The following is a 21,723-nucleotide window of genomic DNA, read 5'->3' as shown; positions in this document are numbered from 1 at the left end:
TGAGCAGGAGGGGCATGCAGGGGATCACATTCCGCTGCATCCCTCAGGCTCAGCTTTCCCCACCTCATTCTCTGCCCTTCCTGAATAATTACCAGCCTGGTTCTTTCCAGGCCTTTTGTTCTGGGAATAAGAGACACTTTTCCTTCACAGTGCCTGTTTAGCTACTGGAACAGCACAGTATGGGATGGACTGGGAGAGCAGGAGGCTCTCCAGGCATTTCAAACACTCCTCGGGATGTCTCTTCTCAAAGGTCTCAGGCTCTCCATGCTCCCACCCCGATCCATGGATCATCACCTTCACCACCCAGGAGAATGCTCCCATGTGGGAGCAGCACAAGCACCACTCCATTTTTTTGTCCACAGCTGGACACCAGCTCTGCCCAAATCCTCCTTCTGTCTGTCACAGGCAAAATCCTCTCAAGCCAAACATTCCTTTCCCTGAGGCAGCCAACACCTCACTGCCCTTCCCACCTCACCTTCAGAAAGTTGGATCTCCCCAAAACCTCCCAGTGAGTTGTTAAACTTCCCATTTCTGTGCCCCAGGGTAAAATGGATTTAGCAACATGTCAGAACACAATTGAATAACCAGGAGTGTCCATATCTCACCATCGTCATAATAAAAAAAGTCTTCCTTATATCTCATCTAAACCTGCCCTCTTCCAGTTTAAAACCATTACCCCTCAAGCCATCAACAGGCCCTGCTAAAAATTCCCAGAATTATTTAGGTTTGATCCTAATTTGGATCTTTGATCCAACCCCACCTTGTCAACCAGACCAGGGTGTGCTGGACCATCTGCAAAACTTCCCAGACACTCCATCCTTCAAGCCTCAACAATTCCAGCCCCCAGGCTTTTGGATCTGCAGCCTTTAGATCTAACCAAGGGTTACAAATGTGCAGGTGAGGCTGCCAAGCACAGCCTCTGGGGCATCCCAAGCTCATCCCGAGCTCTGCCCGCCCTGGCTCCCACGCGCTCTCCCCAGGCCCTGCCCGTGCCCGGCACCCCGGAGAGCCAGAGCCTGGTTTGAACCGGCTGTTCCACCGCACTCTGCTCTACAATTAACCAAATTAAGGTAACGAGCTGTGACACAAAGCCCATTTGCTGCTCCTCCAGCTGCCAAGACTTCGGTAATTGTGCCGGGTCAGCCAGGGCCCTGCTGCGGGAGGGACCCGTGTGAGGCGCTGCGTGTTCAGGCCCTTCCTTCAAAAATGTTCATTTGCTCCCCAGTCATGCCTGGTCTGGTTTTAATAGCACAGCAATCTTCTCCTGCACAAAGCATTGCAGGGTAATTAAATATTTTCAACTTGCCCCAACAGCGAGGAGAGGGAACACAGCCATGGAGAGATGGGGCCCTCAGCACAGGGTGTCTGTACCCAGAACCCCAGAGGAGGAGATGCACTCGGCTGCTGAGCCATTTCCTGGGAAAAGCAGCGAGAATTCAGGGGGCTGAGTCCAGAAAAGAAGAGAGAGACAGGGGCCAGGGCTGGGAGAGCATCCCTGGGGACTCGGAGCTCCTGGAAAGCACAGCTGGGCACCCACAGGAGCTGCTGGGTTCTTCCTTTCTGGCTGCTCCTCTCCGGGACCAGCCCAGCTTGGGGCAGCCCTGAGCAGCAGCCCCTGAGCAGCAGCCCCTGAGCAGCAGAGGTGTTTCTGGGCTGTAACCCTGGAGCAGGGAGGGCATCCAAGGAGCAGCCACAGCTCTCAGCTGTGTCCCTTCCCCTGTTCCACAGAAAAGATCCTCTGCTCCCAGGGGTGGAGAGCTCTGCCAGAGACATTTGTGACATTTTTCTCCTCAGGGTGACCCCAAGGCTCCTGGGCTCACCCCTCATGACTCCAACTTTACAATTCCTTTCCAGGGCTCCCCCAGGACACTACTCAGGCCACACAACGTGCTGTCACCTTTCCCACCTCCTCTGCATCCTGCTGAGCCACCAAAAAACCTCCCAAACAAACACCTCCTGATTTTCACACCCTCTGTGCTGGCAGAACATCTGCTGACGGGAAATAAGGCAGCAGAGTCAGAGGCAGCATTGGGAGCTCTGGAGTGAGGCCTCTCCAGGAGCCTCTCCAGTCACTGCAGAACCCCTGGATGGACAAAAAGGGTCCTTTTGATCCTTGGAATGAAGTGGAAAAGGCAATTCCAAAATTCCCCCTTGTGTATCCCCATCCAGGCAGAGGAACAGCAAGGTGTAGGCCCTGAACAAAGCACCCAGGGGTTTTCCAACCACTTCCATAAGTTTGTTTTTCCTTTTCTAGTCTGCACAAGAGGTTCAGTCCACATTCATAAAAACCTGTGATGGATCTGAATGAGCCACCAGAGGGGCTAATGGAGGCACCAAGCTGGATGTGCAGGAATATTTGGGGAGGGCAGATGCTCCTGCCTGTCCCTCCAGCACCACAGGCACACTAATCCCAACCCAGCAGCCAAAGGCAGTGGGAAAGGATGGATTTAAAGTGCCAGGAGAAGTCCATGTGTACACAGAGCCATGGAGATAACAACTGCCTGGATCCACCTCTGGCACAATGAGTGCTCCTTCTGCCACCAGAGACTGGAAGGACACACAGAGGCAAAGGGACAAATACCAAAGCATTAACTGCTCTCCCTTAAATCCGTCTGCATTGCTGGATAGCTGCACCCAGAAAAATGAGCAGCCAACGGAGCCTCCTGGGTCAGCTGCCTTAAAACCCACCCTGGGCAAGCAGAGTCCTCTCTGCTCCCTCACCCCGATCCAGCTCAGCACCTGGAATTTCACCCCGGATCCCCAAAATGAACACACTACAACTCACAACTCCTTGGCTTAAACAGCTTTGGGAACGTCCAGGCACACTCCCACCCTGAGGAGTTAAGGCAGCGCTGAGCCTCCATCCCCAGTGTCCAGCAAACATCCTTAACACTGGTATTAAACAAACAACAGCTCCCACCATCCTTAAAGGCCAAGCCTCCAGGTCAGAGTTATCAAAACAGGCAGTGCAGGTCACTGCCCCACAGCTTCTGTATTTTTGGGCTGGTGTTCTTTCAGTTTGGTTCTTTGCTTGGTTTGGGGTTTTTTTGTTGCTATTTTATTTCTTTTTGGACAGCAGCTCCACACTTGTCCAAAGCAAAAGCCCAAACAGGCTCAACTCTGCCCTTGAACCTGCAATTGCCAAAACTTTTCTGGGCAGAGAGGGAGAGGAAACAACTGTGTGAGCAGAACTGAGCTCTGCTCCCGCAGAGCTCCTCCATCCCCTCGGGCTGGAGAACTCCAGGATTAGGGAGTGAGGCCCATAAAACACAACTGTGTGGGATCAGCCCGGCAGCGTTTGACACCTGACGAATCTGCAGCAGGAGGCTGCTGTGAGTTGGAGGGGCAGGGTGTGGCAGCTGTCCCAGCTGCCCTGTCCCTTCCCTGTCCCTGCTGCCACGCTCCGGGAACGGGAGGATGAGGAAGGAGCCTCCCTGCGAAGCTCCCCGCTGGAGAAGCACTCCCGGCGGTGGCATTTGGGATGGCAGGGGGCCGGGCAAGGGAGTGCTGTCCCTGCAAGCCCTTGTGCCCCAGGGACACACCGGGAGGGATGCTCCCTATCCGCTGGACTGGGCTCCAGGGAGGATCCAGGGCGGGAGTCAGGCATGGGCTGGGTGGGGAACACCCCCCTGCTCTGGGCTCCGGACTCCTCTCACAGCTCCAGCCCCGTGTCCCAGGCTGCGGCCAGGCCCTTGGCTGACCATGGAATCTTGGAATGGTTTGGATGGGAAGGGACCTCAAATTTCATCCCATCCCACCCTCTGCCATGGGCAGGGGGACACCTTCCACCATCCCAGGGTACTCCAAGCCCCATCCAACCTGGCCTTGGACACTTCCAGGGATCCAGGGGCAGCCACAGCTTCCCTGGACACCCCTGTCCAGGGTCTGTCCCAGGGCACAATCCCAGCCAGCTCTGCCACCCCCACCCCAACACTGTAAAAAGCTGTTTAAAGGTGATGTTGTGGCTGGAAATCCTAAACTCTGCTGGGAGGGTTCTGGAAGTACCAGAAGGAAGATTCAGACCTTGAGAGTGCAGAGTTTGGCTCTTAAAATGCCATTTTTAGAACTCCAGGTGCAAGACAACGTCTGGCACTGTGGGGTTGAGACATCTGGGTGCTGCTTTCATTTATCAGATCCCTTTTGCTAGAAAGTGCCCCTTTGGCCTCTGGCTTTCTCCCTGGTGGTTATTTTGGTAGTTTCCTGCCCATATTTTTTTCCCCTGCCTTTTTTTTTTTTTTTTTTGTGACGAATCCCATTCTTGAGAAAGAAGGAGGGAAAATTGACTCCTTCTTCCTTTCCTCCCAGGCTTGGAGCAGCCTGGGATAGTGGAAGGTGTCCCTCCCCATGGCAGGAGTGGCACTGGATGGGTTTTAAGACCCTTCCCACCCAAACAATTTCATGATTCTCTGAAAAAAAAAAACAAAACCCCAAATTAAACCCAAACCTCCTGCCCAGTCTAAGCTCTGCTCTGGAGTTAAACCTGCCTGCTCTGTCCTTAATTGACCTCACTCTGCTCTGGCAGATGCAGCTCTGCATCCCTGACAGCCCAAAGGAGTCAGGGAGAAAAATGCTGCTGCCACCAGACAGCTGCTGGAGGCACCACACACCAGGAATTTCACATCAGGGATCAGCCAGGGAAAGGGACAATAAATTCAGCAAAAGCAATTCAATAAAATCAGTGTTAAATTCTGTTTCTCTAAATCCCAAAGGCCCAATTCCAGGTTTTCAAGCAGAGCTGCTGGTGAGGGATCACAGCAAGGGCTGGAGCTGCACCTCCCTGCTCCAGCTGCACAAGGACAGAAACACTCCAGAAACCCCAAGGCATCATTCACAGGAAAAAAAAATAATACATGTAAAACATCTGTGATATGGTTTTTTCTAATTCTTTGACATCAAAACCTTTCCTCAACTTCCTCACCTGTAAAAAGCATGAGGCTGTCCTTAATACCTGAATTTTTTGACCATTCCACACCTCAGTCAGTTTTTAAGGGGCAGGTATGGAGAGGACATACCCACAGACCTCCGTGTCACATCCAGGGCAGAAATACCCCTCAGACCTGCTGTCCAACCCTTCTCCATGATCCAGTCCCAGATATCCCAGGAATATGGCCAAAAAATACCCAGTTGGACAGAAAGCAAATTGAGAGAGCTGGTAAAGTAAGAAAATCAAAATAAACCTTGTTTTTGTAATACTGGAGTAAAAAAACTCTGATCCTCTCTATGTTTTAAGTTATTTCTATTATGTAAGTTATTTCTAGAAGTATTTAAGTAAGTTATTATTTATTTAATTGATTTATTTCTATTATTTCCAAGCTGTAATCTGGGGGCCACACAGAAGGTTTTACACACCAACACCCAAATCCAGGACTTTTCAAACCACTCATCTCCAGCCCCATAAAGGCTTTTAAAAGTTTCATTTTTGTATTAATAAAATAACTGCACCCCAAGCAGCTCAGTTCCACTGAGCCAACCTTCAAGCACTTAAAAAGGCTGAGTAGGAAAGCAGCTTCCAGCCTCCTCCTTTGGAAAGGGCATGGAAGGAGAGATGGGAAGCAGCTGCTGACAGGGAAACGCTCTTTCCTGTGGGGCAAAATTGCCACAGAGTCCTTTGGCCTTGAGAGATTCCTGCTCTTCTGCAAATCAGGAAAAGAGCCAAGGAAAGGATAAAAAGAGAAAAAGCCAAGAGCTGAAGGTGGGAGGTCAATGCAGAGGGATTTCTGTGAAATCACAGAAATTTCCCCGTTTCAGCAAGAAATGTGGTGTTGCTCCTCTGGTCTGTTTATGGATACTGGGAACACAAACCAGCAGTGGGACAGGAACCAGTAAAACCAGTTCACTGTCCAGATCATCCTGGGAATATACAGCCCCATCCACCCTGAAAGGGCAGCCCCAGACAAACCAGCACCCCAAAACCAGCTGCCAGCTTGGCTGGATTCACCCAGCTGTGGTGGGAAGAGTCCTCTTTGTCCAAAAACAACATTGGAATGGGCACAGCAGAACACAAGGGCGTGGAAATGTGGTTCTGTGTGGGACAAAGCAGTGTTTTCCCATTGTCAATGAAAATGGAAGCTTTTGTGTTTTCCTTGAATTAAAAAAAAAAAGAAGAAAAGAGACAATTCCTTGCTGTATCCCTGCTAAAAGCATGGAGTCACCTGGAATGACTGAAAGGAAAATGGAGCAAGGTGCAAACTGCAGGTGGGAGCTGAGGAAGGGCCAGGAAAGGAGCTTGCATGTTCTTAAGGACTTAGCAGAGAGCCTGGAACTTCCCTAAGGAGATTAATGAAATCCATGTTGGAGGCCAGGCAGAGTCCCAGCTGTGGCACAGGGACTCAGACAAGCAGGAATGTTTCACTTGGGACAATAAACCAGGATCTGCTCTGGATCCCAAGGATCCCACTGTGGTTTGAGTGTTGGGTGCTCAGACAGGGAGAAAAGGTCTTTGCCTACAGGTGTTACTGTCCAGGAACTGTTTTCCATCTCCCTGCCAGGTGGTTCAGCAGGAAAATAAATCCCATGGAATTCCCTGCCCTGCAAGGTCTGCACAGCCACAAACACCTGAAACTGCAAGAAACTTCAAGGGAAGTAAAACAACTCCTGGGACATGGGAGGGGAGGAGGGATTTTTATTGTACACAGGGCAGAAATCCCTTCTCAGTTACAGACAGGAGTCAAGGGAAACCTCGTGGATTTCCACCTGAAGAAGCAGGGCAGAAAGAGGCTCAGCCTCCCCCAAAAAGGCCAAAAGAACAGCACATTCTGAAGATGCAAATTAAGATTATATCTGCAAACAAAGCCCAGTTGTAAAGATCTTCATGGTAAAATGTTAACCAACTAAAAGAGATTTACAGTGGTTTATCCTTCTCCTCCTGGGAGAGAATCAAAAGGTTCAGCAGAGCAGGCTGGGGAGCTGGGCAGAGGGAGGAGGTGTATTTTGTGATAAGCCTCAAACAATGTCCCTGTTGAGTGTCTGCACTGAGCTGGAAGAAAATAAAATCTCTGACAAAGCAAGAAATTCTGCAAAGACAGCACTGGCTCCCAGAGCTGGGACAGGAATTAGAGACCCACGAGCACACACAGACACACCCCCTGTGCAGGGACAGGATTCCCTGGAGATTTTATCCCCTTTTGAGCAAAAAATAAGGACTGGACTGTTCCCCAAGAAATGTTTATTTCCACAAAACTTGCATGAAAAAACCACACTTTGGTTTAACTGTGAGTTAATCAGGTTTGGAACAAACTCAAATGGGTTTGGAACAAACCATCTCCCTGCTTTGAGAGGATTTTATGTGCTCATGAAGCAAACCAGCAGAACCACCAGAAAATCTGCTTTTATCTTCCCATTTTTATCTCCTTTTCCAGGTGCCAGCGCCAGCTGAGAGCTCCAATCTCTCTGCTCCTCGTGGGCTCTGCAGCCCTGCCTGACCCAGGTGTCCCTGGGTGACCCAGAGCTGGCCTGAGCCACTCCACACCTGGAACAGGATGAAGGGAAATGTGCAGGGGTAGTTTGTGGAAGGATTAGGATGACTGGAAGTGGTATGCACATGCAGATAATTCTCTGTGAGCAAAGAGATTTCCCAGTGCAGCAGCACCAACATTTTCACTCCCTGCAATCCCAAAGGGAGAAGCCACAGTCTCTGTCCAAGTAGGAAAGACTTTAAGTGGTTTCAGTAGCATGAAATGAAGCCTGACAGTGACAGAAATACAAAATCCCACAAATAAAATGCAAAACCTCAGCCCTTGGCAAAGCTGGAAGCATCCCCCAAGCATCCAAGAGAACAGAGGAGGTTTGCAAAGCTCTGAAACACCCGGGGTTGGATTCCTGGGCTTTGTTCCTCATCCTGCTTTACCTGCACGGTCCCAAAAGGAGAAAAGGAACAGCACTCACCCTTTGCCAGCTGCACGAAGCCCAGGATGATGATGAGAGCCAGCGCCAGCAGCTTGGCCGCAGCAAAGGCGTCCTGCACACGGGTGGCAGCCTTGACACTGTAGCAGTTCACAGCTGTGAGCAGCACTGAGGGGACACACAGGGACAACGTCAGCACCCAGGGAGACACTCCAGATGCACCAAAAAGCACAAGGAATCTTTAGATGGGATATTGGGAAGGGATTCCTCCCCGTGAGGGTGGGGAGGGCCTGGCACAGGGTGCCCAGAGAAGCTGTGGCTGCCCATGGAGCCCAGGTTGGATGGGACTTGGAGCATCCTGGGCTATGGAAGGTGTCCCTGCCCATGGCAGAGGATGGAATGAGATGATCTCCAAGGTCCCTTCCAACCCAAACCATTCTGTGATTCCTTTTTGCTAAAGCAACCAACCAGAGCCTCTTCCCAGAAGAGAAACTCATGGAAAGCTCTGCAGCCTCACACTTCTCAGTTCCACCCTTTATTTTGGCAGTAAGTGGTGTGAACAGTGCCTGTGGTCCTCGGGACATGGAATGGCACTGCTGCATTGGAAAACACTTCTGAGGGCTTGGAAATATCAGCCCTGACTGCACCCCCAGCACCAATGGCCACAGCCCCTGTCCCATCGACCCCATTCAGTGCTGCTGGTGTGTGGAAACACTCCAGGGATGTCAGACCGAGCCTCCAGGACTGATCCATGGGGATTTTATAAAAACAACACCCCAAAGGCTCTCGAGGCCACACCACATGACCCTGCTGAAGGGAAAGGCGCCAGCCCTGCCCTGACCCCGGGCTGGACACAAGCAACACCTGCAGGTCACTGGGGCAGGGGGGAAGGGAAGCTGGAGCTGCGGAAAGCCCCGGTGCCAGGGACAGCTGTGGGTCTGTGCCAGGGCTCCTGGGCATGGAGGATTTCCCAGCACGGCACTGCCTCCCCAGCAGTATTTGTTTGCTGAGAAGCTCCCGCTGCCCACAAGCTACCCTTTGGTTAATGCAACGACTGGGGTTTATCTCCGACCTTTTTTTGCCATATCCCTCCCCCTTTCTCCTCTGTATCTCTCTCCTGCCAGCATGCCATTCCTGCCAGGCAGGGCACAGCCTCAACCAGGCCTTGTCTGAAGCCCCAGAGCTGCTCCTGGCTGAGCTTCACCTGCTGCAGAGCAAATAATGGCCAAGCTCTGCTGCCCTCACGAATCATTGACTATTTTGGTGCCTTGCTTCCCCCCCACACCCTCCTGCTTGTTATGGACACAGGCAAATGTCACACCGAGGGTGACTGCCCACGTGCTGGATGCCCCTTCTCCAGCCCAGTGACCCCCTGGCTGTCCCCTGGCCAGACCCAGCCCTGAGCACTCACCAGCAGCTCAGGGAGGAGTAGATCCCAAATCTCCTCCCGGAGCTGGAGGCTTTTCCCCGCAGGATTCTTTCCCCACTGGCCTCTGCCCTCACACAAAGGCTCTTTCCCAGAGCCTGCAGCTCTTTTTCACAGGAGCCCAAGGCCTCGACCAGAACCAAACAGCTGCTCCCCAGAACATCCCAGTCCCACTCTCCTGAGGGTATGAGCTGGATGTGCACTCCCAGCTTAGAGCCCAGAGCATCTGATCCCAGAATCACAGAAGAGTTTGGGTTGGAAGGACCTTAAAGATCCAGTTCCACCCCTGCCATGGGCAGGGACACCTTCCACTATCCCAGGGTGCTCCAAGCCCCATCCAAGCAGGCCTTGGGCACTTCCAGGAATGGGGCAGCCTGTGCCAGTGTCCCAGGACCCGATGGCTTTCAGGATCACTGGCTCCTTCCCCCACCCTGCCATCTCCAGGATCCGCTGCCATTTCAACACAAGAGCATTTAAAGTGCGGAGAAGCGAGAGCTGGATGTGTCAGGAAGGAAAGCGCATGATCCGACCCATCCCACAAGAGTGACAGCCACAAGTAAACAAGGATTGGAGATGGATTTTGTATCGTGCCCTTGGAGCCCCTTTGGGAGTGTGGCTGAGACTGAAATGACCCTGAGCTGTTTTTGAGGAAGCAGAGCCGTGCTGGAGTCACAGGACAGCACGAGCTGGGCTCTGGCCAGCAGCAGGGGTGAGTGATTGTGGTGACAGATGTGCCACACCACTGTCCCCGTGCCAGGGCCCTGCGCTGCTCTGGGAGATAAGGGACAGGGACAGACACACCAGGGCCAGGCCTGAGGGTTCTCAGCCCCTAGAGCAGCCCTGTGCTGGTGGGGTCACAGCTGTGTCACCACACAGGGACACTGGGACATGTCTGCCTCCAGGGACAGGGCAAGGGACATGGTCAGACAGCAGGGAGGAGGAAACACAGCTTAACCAAGTGACCTTACAGTGCTACAAGGGACAAGGAAACACAGGGAATGTCACCCAGCAGAACTCCCACCTCATCCCTGAAGGCACCTCCAGTGAATCCTCACGGGCAGGGAGCTTTGGGGCCAGGATTCCCTTTGACCAGCAATTATGCTAAAAATAAATCTGCCCTTGTTTACAGAGGGATATTTAAAGGATGTGCTCACACGTCTAAAACCACGCTGCTGCTGCTGCTGCTGCTGCTCCTGTGGTGAGGACAGCCCTGAGAGGTGTGACAGTGACATTCCCTGCCCCATTTAGGCATTCCGGGTCTGTGACAGGAACTGCTTCACCCCCACTTCAACACTGATTTTTAGGGGCTGTTTGCCATGTCCTGGTTCTGTACAGAGTCCCCTGGAGGGTGGTGGTGAAAATAAAAGGAAAAAGTTTCCTACACTGTGCAAGTATCCATGTTCAGCCCCAAAACCCCATCAGTGCCAAATAAACAGGCTTCCTAAAAACGAGAAAACACTTTGGGATCAGAGAGTAAACACGGCTGGAAGTTTCTGCCATGGTTGTGAGTCAGAGCCCTTGTATCACATTTCCCTCTGTTTTGCTTTTCCCACTTTAGAATAATATTTCTTTCCTAAAGGAGCACGGTGGAGTTACTCCACTTCAATACTTCCAACATAGGAATGGCCAAAAATCCCCCAGTCTTGCCCATCAGGAAGAATCCTGCAGATGGCAAACAGGACGAGAGCCTTCTCCATAAAATTCCAGGATAAATTCCAGTGGCTGCTGAGCTTCTCAGGAGGCTGGGATTTCTGAAAGCAGCGAGTTTTGATTGCTTTGATCCCAGATGCTGCCCCACCACGCAGGGGCTGCGGGATCCTCCTGGCAGCGCTCCCTCACCTCGGCTGAACCGCTCCAGGAAAAACACGGCAAAGCTGCACAGCTCCACCATAAATCAGGGCAGTGATACAGAGATCAGGCTGTGCTGCCCTAATTCCTGCAGTGTTTTCCTAAGGCTCCAGCCCTGTCAGACAGCAGCCAGGCAGAGCTTTGGAGTGACCCATCAGGAATCATTCTAGGAACAAGGATTTCAGCATGACCTGACGTGCCACGGCCGGGCTGAGCCAGCAGCCCCTCTCCAACGCTTTACATAATTGGGATAATAAGTGTTAGAAAGCTGAAGGGATGGCAGATAGACGGGGGGGGGGACTTTTCATAGAATCCCAGACTGGTTTGGGTTGGAAGGAACATGAAAGCTCATCTTGTTCCAGTCCCATGGGCAGGGACACCTTCCACTCTCCCAGGGTGCTCCAAGTCCATTCCAGCCTGGCCTTGGGCACTGCCAGGGATCCAGGGGCAGCCACAGCTGCTCTGGGCACCCTGTGCCAGGGCCTGCCCACCCTCACAATAACAAATGTTTCCCTTACATCTCATCTAGCTTCACTTACTCATCACTTACCACTCTGGCAGGAGAGATCCTGGATTTTGCTCTCCAGGTGCATCCCTTCATCCCTTCACCCCTCCAAGGACTGCTCCAGCCCAGCCTCATTCCAAGATTAACTCAAGCCACAAGGGAAGCCAGAGGCTTTCAGAGGGAAATCTGGCTTTCTAAAGACAACAGGCTTCAATATTTCCTCTGTCCTGCACTGGCTTCAGGCATCTCACTGAACCTGCTCCACTGGCACTCACCTGCACAGCCAGGGAATTCCCCATTCCTGACAGGAGCAAGGACAAACATCAGTCCCAGGACTTTACCCCCCCCCCAATTCTCATTTTATGGCTGTATCGCTTTGAAGTTGCCTCCCAAGTTCCTTCCCAGACACCATTCCCAGATGACAACAGGAAAAAATGCCTGCGAAGCAGCCAGAGAAACGGCTCAATCCCACCTAGAACACATCCAAGACAAATGCATGGAACAACAGCTCCTGTGTGTTCAGGGGAAAGGCAGGATGGGGGAGAGCTGAGGCTCTGCCCAGAGCAAACAGTGGGAATGGAGCCAGGCACAGGAAAACCTGGGCCAGCCACTTCTGATGCAACAGCCTTGGCAAGATTCCTGTCAGACAGGCAGGGCTGCAGCTTTCCTGGGATAACCGAGGGGAGATGGAGCAAAGCTCCAATCCCAGCCCCACATGGAACTGCCTGGGGGTGATAGGAGCTTGCTCAACCCAAGATCCTCAGCAGCTCTGCAGGTGAAATGATCCTGGAATGAGCACAGGAATTCCTGAGGTACTGGGGTGGCTGCATCGTGCTGCCTGTGGGGTCACACACACTTGCACAATGTCCCTTCTGTCCTTAATTTCACCTCCTGTAGGGTTCCCTGGGCCTGACCTGTGGGGCTGCCTGTGTAATTCCACGTACACCTCTGGAACAGGGATAAAGGTCTGGAAGTAGCTGCCTTTAGAGGACTAAACTCATTAACTTGCTCTGAATTCCCCAGAGATTCCTGTTTCTGGTATTACAGGACCCAGTGAAAACGCACGGCAGGTTGGGAAGTTGTGGAAAATAAAGGGAAAATGAAGGGAAATCCCCTCCATCAGCTTTCCTGCCAGGAAAACAAGGAATGTGAACTGTTCTACCATGCATAACTGTGTCTGTAACTCACATTTCCCAAGTGCCTGGCCCTTGCCACTGTAAGATGATGCTCTCCCATTTACCACCTGCCACTGGCTGACGTTGATTTTCCCTCACAATTACTCCCAGAATCCAGCTCCTTTCCCTTCCTCATCCCACAGAAAAGGCTGCTCCTTTCCCTCCCCATGAAGGGCAGGTGACAGACCAGCAGTTTTCTCTCCTACCAACCGTGCTGAAAGCAGGTTTCAGGCATAGACAGGACAAGCTGAGCCTGTGGGACCAAGGAACAAATCCCAGGGATGGCAGAGCACGTGGAACAGGCACAGAACATCCCACGGCTTTTAGGGAATTGCCGCCTGAGCCCACCAGAGGTTGGAAAAGAGTTAATCCACATAGGACAAAGGAAAAATTAAGTTATACTGACTAGAGTGGGTTAAACCCATGGGAAAATCAATTCACCAAGGCAAGAAACCCATACCAGTTTTATATTCCAGTGGTTGGGATGCCACAGTGCCTCCCAAAAGTCTCAGGTGTTTCCAGCTGCACAGTCCAACATGAGACAGGCAAGGTCACAGGCAGAAAATGCATCAGGAATTTCAAGCTGACAGGTATTGATTGAAGACTTTGTGCCCTGCAAGGTGGGGAAGGGTAAAAGCAGAGGGAAAAACTTTGCAGATATTTCTGCAAGGACAAATCTCTGGAGAAACTTAACACCCAGGGCAATCAGTCAGGAAAGGCAGAGGCCTGGGGGCACACGAGGCTGTTGGAAAGCACTTGGCCCCAGAACAAAAGTGTCTATATTAAAATCTCCTTATAATAATCAACACAGCTGGCAACGCTTTCCAATTCCCTTTTTGTTCCTCTTCCCAAAACAGCAATCAGGGAATGGTGCACCAACAAAGAAGAAAGCAAAGGAGAAGGCAAACTGCCCTACCAAGGAGTTTAAAAAAAGGGATCATCTCCAAATCTACCCTGAGACCAGGAGCTCTGGACGTCCCAACAAACAACCCTGGACACCTTGAACAGGTCAAATCTGTACAACACCCCTATTCCCGTGGTACCAACATCCCATAATGACAGTGGGACACTCCGACACAGGAAAACTCCAAAGAATTCCCCAGTGTTGGGCCAGGTGGCTCCTACCTAGAGGCAGGAGTTGCTATTTTGTCTCCTTAGGAAGAAGCTTGTGATTTCCTGCCAAGGTTTCCAGAGGACATGACACAGCAGTTCCACAAACAGGACATTTTACAACAGGAAGACAAACAAAATATAGAGAGAAAAGATATGGAAAAGCTCTTTCTCCCTATTTCTTCCATTCCCAGCAAATTACCCATCCCAAGCTAAACATCTCCTCCACGCTCACCTCACCTTCCCAACACTGAGCAGCACTTGCTGGTATTTTATGTGCACAGAATTCAGCTCTGCATCCCGGCTGGAAAAAGTGGCTTTCCCACCCTTTGGATTGGCCATCTCTGGAGCTTGGGACTATGAGACTCTTGGAATACTCCAAACAAGTGATGCTGCTTTGAATGAGGCTGACCCTGGAGGGGTTTTCCACACAAACCTTCCCAATTTGTTCATGCCGGAGGAGAAAGGCTCTGAATGATCTCAGTGATAACATAAATCATCCAAACACAGGAACATTTAATGGGATAATTGTTGTGAGAGCCAGGAGAGGGGTGCTGGAATTGCAGTGGCTGCTCACTGTGTGTTTCAAGAGCCCTCCAAGCCCTCATTGATTTCTGGAGAGTCCTGCGAGTGTCAGAGCCTGTTTTCATTAATGCTGCTCTAATTAAACACAGATTAAAAAAAGCAACCTCAGCCTTGCAGGCCCTGCCATCCAGCAGGGATTCCACAGACCCCTTCCTTCCACTCCACTCCAATGAGGGCAATTTGCTGATGGAGCTTTAGTCTCTTAATCCTCCCTTTCTGGAGGAGAAACAATAAATCTTCAAAGCTTCACACCCAGCTTGTCCCGACTGATGAATTAAAAGGAGCAATGCTGCAGCATGAACCCATCTCAGACAGGCGGGCCCTGGGTGTGTTTTGGGGTTGCTTTTCACCAGTTAACACCTGATGAGGTGAAAATCCACCTCCTCTGCCCTGCACACACCTGGACGAAGAGCTGAGCCTGGCAAGCTTGGAAGCAAAACCTTCATGTCAAATAAAGACATTCCTGCTTCCCACGGAATCCGTGATTCCTGGGTGGAATGCTGCCACTGGATATTCCCTTCCGGACAACTTGGCAGCTACCCTGGGCTGGATTCCTTCTCCTTCTGACTCCCAGGTTCCTCAGAGGAGTGTCAGGCACTTCCACAGGACAAGGGCTCTTAGACCTGGCTCAGCTCTGCCCTGGCTGCTGCTCACTCTTCCACTCTCCAGCTGCTCAAAACAAAAGAGACAAATGAGGAATTCATCAGCATTCCCCTGGAATTCCACGCCTGCAGGAGTGCCCAACAGCAGAGCTCAGAAGCAGTGAAGAAAGTTCAGATAAATTTTGAGGAAGATTAAAAATTCTCTAGCTTTGGAAGCAGCAAATATTGCTGGGCTGGGGTGATTAGTGCCAGATTTGCATACCTAATTACCAAGTGAGACAAGAATTCAGAAGCAAACTCAAACTGCTGACTTGACGCTGAAGAGCAAGAATAAAATGATACACAACAGAATACCCTGCTGGAAGGGATCCACAGGGATTATCGAGCCCAATCCCAGTTTTCCACTGCAGAGCAGATCTTACTGTCAGGAAATTAGGGAATTCTGGAAGCTGTGTGGGGCACTCGGGCTGTGAGGATGTGTGGGATGAACAGCTCAGGCACTTGTGGAACACCAAGAACCAGCTCAGGGCTGGGAGCAGCTTCATCCCTTGTCTCCCTGATCCAATTTACTGTGCCACAGCCCAAACAGCTGGGAAGGTGCCTCTGTGCAAGCAGGAAATCTGCAAATTACCAGGGGGAAATGAGGAATAGCCAGGGTATCTTTAATAGATCAGTTTAACCCTTTCCATCCCTGAGCCCTCTCTGGAACACACACGGTGCACTGGTGAGTTTTAATGATTTTTGTTAGGGTTTATCAGTTTGAATTGAAGAAATGTTCACATCCTGGCAGCAGGATGGGAAAGAAAGCCTGATCCCCTCACACCTGAGACAGAGCACGGAATCCACGGTTTAATTCTTTGCCACGTCCAATACTGACATTGTAATATAGATCTTCAAATATGCAAATTCAAGATCTAATAACTGTCCCTCCACCCGCTATAGGAGGGGAAAACTGGTTTAGATGAGATCAGAAGTGAGAGAATTCAAATTATTGCTGGATTTTCACACAAATGCACAAACTCTGCTTCCCGAACTTTCAATCCTTGTGTTCCAAACACTTGGATGGATTTTGTGTTTGCTGTCCCTTGGCATTTGCTGCTCTGACTGATCAGTTTTAAAGTACCAACCATTCAATCTCACAGGTAAAAAACATGTTCCAGTTTCTGAATCACCCAAGTAACCTACAGCCTGGAAAGCCTTCAGCCAAATCTTTGGGGAACATAAAATGAGCCAGGCTAAGGATGAACAGCCTGACCCATCCTGCTCCAGGAACACTTCCCTGTAGTGGATTCCCAGCCTTTATCTGGCAAACACCACAGGCACTCCCGGTGCCCATGAAAGAAGCCCTGCATACCAACTGTGTGTAGATTACAATCTCCAGAGCAGAAAATACTTATTTGTAGTTAAATTCTCCTTACCACCCACCTTGTTTTCCTCAGCACCTTTCAGGGGAACTGAATTCCCTCTTCCAGCCATTTTTTCCTTTCACTCAAGCCTGTGATTTAGATTCTCTTAATGCATTAATTACGTCTCTGAAGTTCATGGTGGCAAACACTGAACAACACATGATTTATTCAACTGTTCAACAGCGCAAAGTGGAAACAAATAACTTGTTATTCCTCCTCTTACTACAAAAAACTGTGCAGCCAAGTGCACTTGGTGTGGAGATACAAACTTTGCAAGGAATAGAGCTGGGACTGTTCTGCAAGGCTGGATTTTGGCTACTGTATTCCAGCCCCAGGTCCCAAATTCCTCTGCTGCTTCCCAAGCTGCTCTCCCCCGTTCTGAGGTAACTCATTAATGTATGTGCTACAGCCTATGCACAAATAGGTCATTTTTTTCTACTCTAGAGCTTTTGAAAGGAGTAAAAAGTCTCTCCCTGGGCAGTTAGTGTTTGAACAAAGCTGTCTGTTAGTCCCCACAAGTGTTGTGTGACTCCCTGAGCTCTTGGAGCAGATTTACTTCATTTATTGTTCCTGGGCCACGGTGTGGTTTTGGCACCGGGGAGATGAAAAGCCGATTCCAAAAATCCAAGTTCCAAAAATCAAAGTTCCTGAGAGCTGCCTTGCTGAAGGCGCTGCAGGATGAACAAACCTCTTGGAGCAAAGGAGACAACCCCAAATTTAACCCAAAGCATAAACAAAGCAAGAGCCAGCGGTGCAGGGGAGAGCAGAGTTTAAAGGAGAAACACATGGGAATGATGCAGATCTGGAGAACTCCAAACTCTTGCCTTGGCATTTCATGATAAAGGTTCAAGAACAAATTCTGCCGCAGGCAAACTCCTAATTGCTACCAAAGGAAGGCTGGAGACACTTCTTGGAGAAGGATAAATGGGAATAAGACCTGGCTTCAAGGAGTTTCATGCTGCAAATCCCCCATCAGTGCCCAGATCCCAACATGGGCAGGTCTGTTTAACCCTGCACTGGGTTTTGATCAGTAAAATGGGAACAGAGACCAGTTTTGGGAATGATCCTGCAGATGAAAAGTCACAGCTAGGAACACGTCCTCAAAGGCTTTGCCAGCTCCAATCTGTGCTTGCACAGCAAAACTTTGAAAATCCTAAATTATGCCCCAATTCCTTGGTTTTTCAGCAAGGAACACAAATGCCACGTGAATCCATGCCCCTCTCCTGTGTGCCCCTGAGGAAACCACAGTGCACACTGGCAGGAAAGCTCAAAAACCAGATTTCCAAAAGGCAAGACACCCATCAGCAGCACTATTCCCTGACCACGTTACAGCTTTCTTAGTTAAATGAGTGCATTTCCTAATAAACACCCTCCACGCTGTAAGAAACTTGGATGGAAATGCACGTGCCTGCCTAGGTATCTTTATATTCCTAAAAATTCAGCTGGGGACTGAGAAATTTCGGTGTTTGCCTGAAGAAAGCACAACCCACTGCCCTGCCTGTTATCAATCCTATAATTAGCCATATAATTTACCTCCCAAAGCCTGGGTCAGGTCGGCTATGAGACATTTCCAGACAATATATCTTCCCATAACGACCATGTGCTGCAGCTTTGGGATGCCTGAGATCCTCAGAGAGGGAAGGAATCTCACACAATCCCCTGGGAAAGGGCAGCACGAACGAGCAGCCTCCTCATCACCCAAAATGCAGAAGTATGGAGATCACCTGGCTGTGGTTTTGCACAGTGAACAAATGCTTTATAAATCCCTCACAAAATTATATCCTCTCCCAATGAACATCTTTATAAAGGCATTACATTCCAGCGGAGCAGAACGGATTGAACGGGAAATGAGGAGGGAAAGGCAGGACACGGACCTGTATTTAAAGGATTGAGAATTTCAACGGGGTGACTTTGCAGTCACCACAGGAACGAAAAATAGGATTTGAGTGACAAAACTGCAGAGCCCAAAATACCAGAGAGGTGATAAAAACTGCAGCAGGAGCTGTGTGCCCTGGCAGGGCTCTGTGTGCCCAGGTTGGCAGCCCTGGCCCTGAATTCATCCCACCGTGACTGAACTTGTCTGCACGGCAACGCTTCAGAGACAGAAGGGTTGCTAGCGAAAAGAAACCCCACCAAAGCAGGTTTGGAGCTCGGTGTCAGCGCACACACGGCCGGGAAATATCTCCTCTCGCAAGTGGTGCTGAAAGCAGCTCAGGGGCGTGTTCAGCACCGGCTGCTGGTGAGAGATAATTGTTCCCCTCGCCCAAACCCGCACATCAATGCCCATCCCGGCCCTGCAGAGCCTCGGCACAAGGGGCTTTTACCCTGCCCGAGCACAGTCCTGATGGAGAGCACAAGAAATCCTATCCCAGCTCCCAGGAAAAAAAGCACGCTGTGTTTATCACACGCTGCTCGCTGCGCTGTCGGGAATCAGAGAGCCTCACTAGCTCACAGCTGGCATTTGGGGAATTTTTTGCTCAATTTTTTACGGATGGGGCCATATTTTCTGCTGTGGCTATTCAAAACAGCCAAAAAAATGGAGGCAGCATGCAGCCACAGTATCACAGGAGAGATGGTGCAGATCTGCTGGGGAGGTGATGGTGAATGAGGAACCACGTGGAGCAGGGCAGCAGGAACCTGCAGCGGGTCATCGAATCACGGAATGACTTGGGTAGGAAGGGAATTTAAAGCCCATCCCGTTCCATGGGGCAGGGTCACCTTCCACTAGACCAGGATGCTCCAAGCCCTGCCCAAGCCGGACACTTCCAGGGATGCAGGGGCAGCCACAGCTCCTCAGAGAAACATGTGCCAGGCCCTCCCTACCCTCACAGGGAGGAATTTCCTTCCAATATCCCATCTAACCCATCCCCTGTCAGCTGAAAGCCACGAGCGGCTACTTACGGACACACAGACAGGCCACCAGCTTGGCAGCCTCATCGGGCACGGGGCACGTGGGGAAGATGGGCTTGAGCAGGTACGTGGCGAACACCAGAGCCACGATGTACTGCGAGGAGGGCCGGATGATGAGCAGCTCTATCCAGAGCTTCAGGAAGGCGGGCAGGGAGCCGTACACCTCCAGCATATAGGCGTAGTCTCCGCCGGACTTGGTGATGGTGGTGCCGAGCTCGGCGTAGCACAGCGCGCCCACGATGGAGAAGGCGCCGCACACGGCCCAGACCACGAGTGACAGCCCCGGCGAGCCGGCCTCCCGCAGCACGCCCGTGGGGGTGACGAAGATGCCGGAGCCGATGATGGTGCCCACGATGATGGCCACGCCGTTCAGCAGGGTGATGTTCCGCTGCAGGGTCACCCCCTCCGCCGAGCCGCAGGGTGATGGCGAGCGGGCACAGCCGTTTTCCTGCGCCCCTTCCAGCATCTTCTCCATCGCCTGCTTCTCATCTTCCTGCGCCAGCGAGGCGGCCGAGCCGGCGGGGCTCCGCTTCTTCACGGCATTGCCGGGGGAGCTGCCTCCGCTGGCAGACATGGTGGCGGAGCACGGGAGCGGCCACGCCGCCACCTTCGGCCGCCCCTTTTGTTCCGGCGGCGGTGGGCCGGGCTCCGTTCCGGGGGGAGGAGGAGGAGGAGGGCAGGAGCTCGGGGGGGATGGTGCAGCCCCCGGCTTACGCTCGGCCCCGCTCTCAGCCCGGCCCCCTCCGACCGTCCCCGCGCCCCAAAAGGGGACGGCAGGAGGCAAGCGGCCCCCCCGCAGCTCCGGCCCAGCGCCGGGTGCAGCGTGCTGCTCGCTCCCCGCAGCGGCCCTTCTCCTCCCTGCATGAGCGCTGTGTTCTTACCGGCAAGGGCGGTGTGTTCTGTGTGATCGTGTAAAGGAGAACGGATCCCTCTGTGTGTGTCCAAACCCGCAGATCCTGCCTCTCCCAGCTCCCCCCCCAGCCCCATCCTGCTGGGCTTTTCCATCCGAATACACAAGCACAGGGCAAGGCCCCGGCGCTGCATCCCCTGCACCTCTGCAGAGGCGCTGCAGGAATCAGCCCCTCCTGTCAGACACCAAAAATCGCCAAAAGGGCTTGTCTGCAAAATAAATAATTCACCAATCTCAAATCTGACAGATGCCAAGTCACCAAAAATGCTTGTTTGCAAAACGAAAATACAAAATAATTCACCAATCTGGCAGTCGTGCAGGCAAAAAGGGCAGTGCCTGCTCACTGAAGGCAGAGGTGCATCCACGGAGAATCACTTGGATGCTACAATAATACCCAAAGAGCCAATCCTTCAGCAAATTCATACTCCCTCTAGGAGAGAAGCTCGGAGGCTCCAGCCTGGAAGCTCTGATTCCAAACGTTCCCTCTGAGAGTGGAAGTGGTACCTGTGAGGAGCTGCTTCCCAGCGAGTGCTGCACACGAGGAGTGGAGCGCAAGCTCCAAACCCCAGGGTTGGTGTCCCTCCTCCTGGAGCACCCTCCTCTGTGCACTTTTCAGACAGGCAGGAGATGGGGTGGAAGGTTTTATCCAAGAGAACTCCAGGGAAACGTGAGATCGACATTCTGGGGGAAAAGGGCACATTTCAGTTACATTTCATTTCCATCACGACCGCTTCCCGCCATTCCAGGAATCCCAACCAGCCCAAGCCTCGGAGCACTAATCCGAACCTGACATCTAGTGGCTGCTCAGGGGCTCAAAAACCTGCGGCTGACTTCATGTAAACATCCAGGTTTAGGAAGAGAGCAAAGACAGAAATTACCTTGGCACCGAGCACGTTCTTCCAATTTTCAAGGAGAAATGGGACCTGAAGAGACTGGAAAGACTCTGACAATTAATTAAAAACAAACAACAAAACATTTATCATGGTTTTTCTGTAACCCCAAAAGCCTTTATTTGACCTTACCGGTTTACCATTACAGGCAATTTTTAGAACTGCATTTCATGATTTATCCCAGGTAAAATGTTCACAGGACCACGAAGTCAGGAAAAGAAGCACATACTTACAACATTTGGGATTATCCCTGTGTCAGCCTTGTTACATCAGGATCCAGCACACAGGACTGGGATTGAAATTAAGTATTTGCTTCAGGTGTTTTCAGAGGAATGCTCAAACTCAGTTATGTATTGGGGGAATAAAATCATTCATCAAGGGATTCACTTCAGAGCTCCAGGCCAAGCTCCTCAAGGCCAACAATGACCTAGAACAGGATCTCCCGATTTGGAAGAGCCCCACAGGGATCAAGTCCAACTCCTGGCCCCAAGAATCCCACCATGGGCATTTCACA

The 21,723-nt window shown here is 51.4% G+C and overlaps 1 protein-coding gene across 1 annotated transcript in view; it reads right to left on the bottom strand.

Annotated features, from left to right (window-relative positions):
* The window catches only part of SLC7A5 (solute carrier family 7 member 5), a 35,151-nt gene extending 14,995 nt beyond the window's left edge, over positions 1–20,156 (bottom strand). The window contains exons 1-2 of the mRNA XM_042027048.1: positions 19,401–20,156; positions 7,885–8,010 (exon numbers count right to left, since the gene is read on the bottom strand). Of these exons, the coding sequence (XP_041882982.1) occupies positions 7,885–8,010; positions 19,401–19,983 (709 nt within the window). The 5' untranslated portion in view covers positions 19,984–20,156. The remainder of the gene's footprint in view (positions 1–7,884; positions 8,011–19,400) is intronic.
* Between the last annotated feature and the right edge of the window lie 1,567 nt (positions 20,157–21,723).

Source organism: Corvus kubaryi, unplaced genomic scaffold, assembly GCF_017639235.1.
Source record: "Corvus kubaryi isolate FWS band 111438036 unplaced genomic scaffold, C.kubaryi_AGA036_p1.0 37300, whole genome shotgun sequence".
Taxonomy (NCBI): domain Eukaryota; kingdom Metazoa; phylum Chordata; class Aves; order Passeriformes; family Corvidae; genus Corvus; species Corvus kubaryi.
The sequence above is the reverse complement of the archived record's forward strand: the minus strand, read 5'-3'. Positions and strand labels throughout refer to the sequence as shown.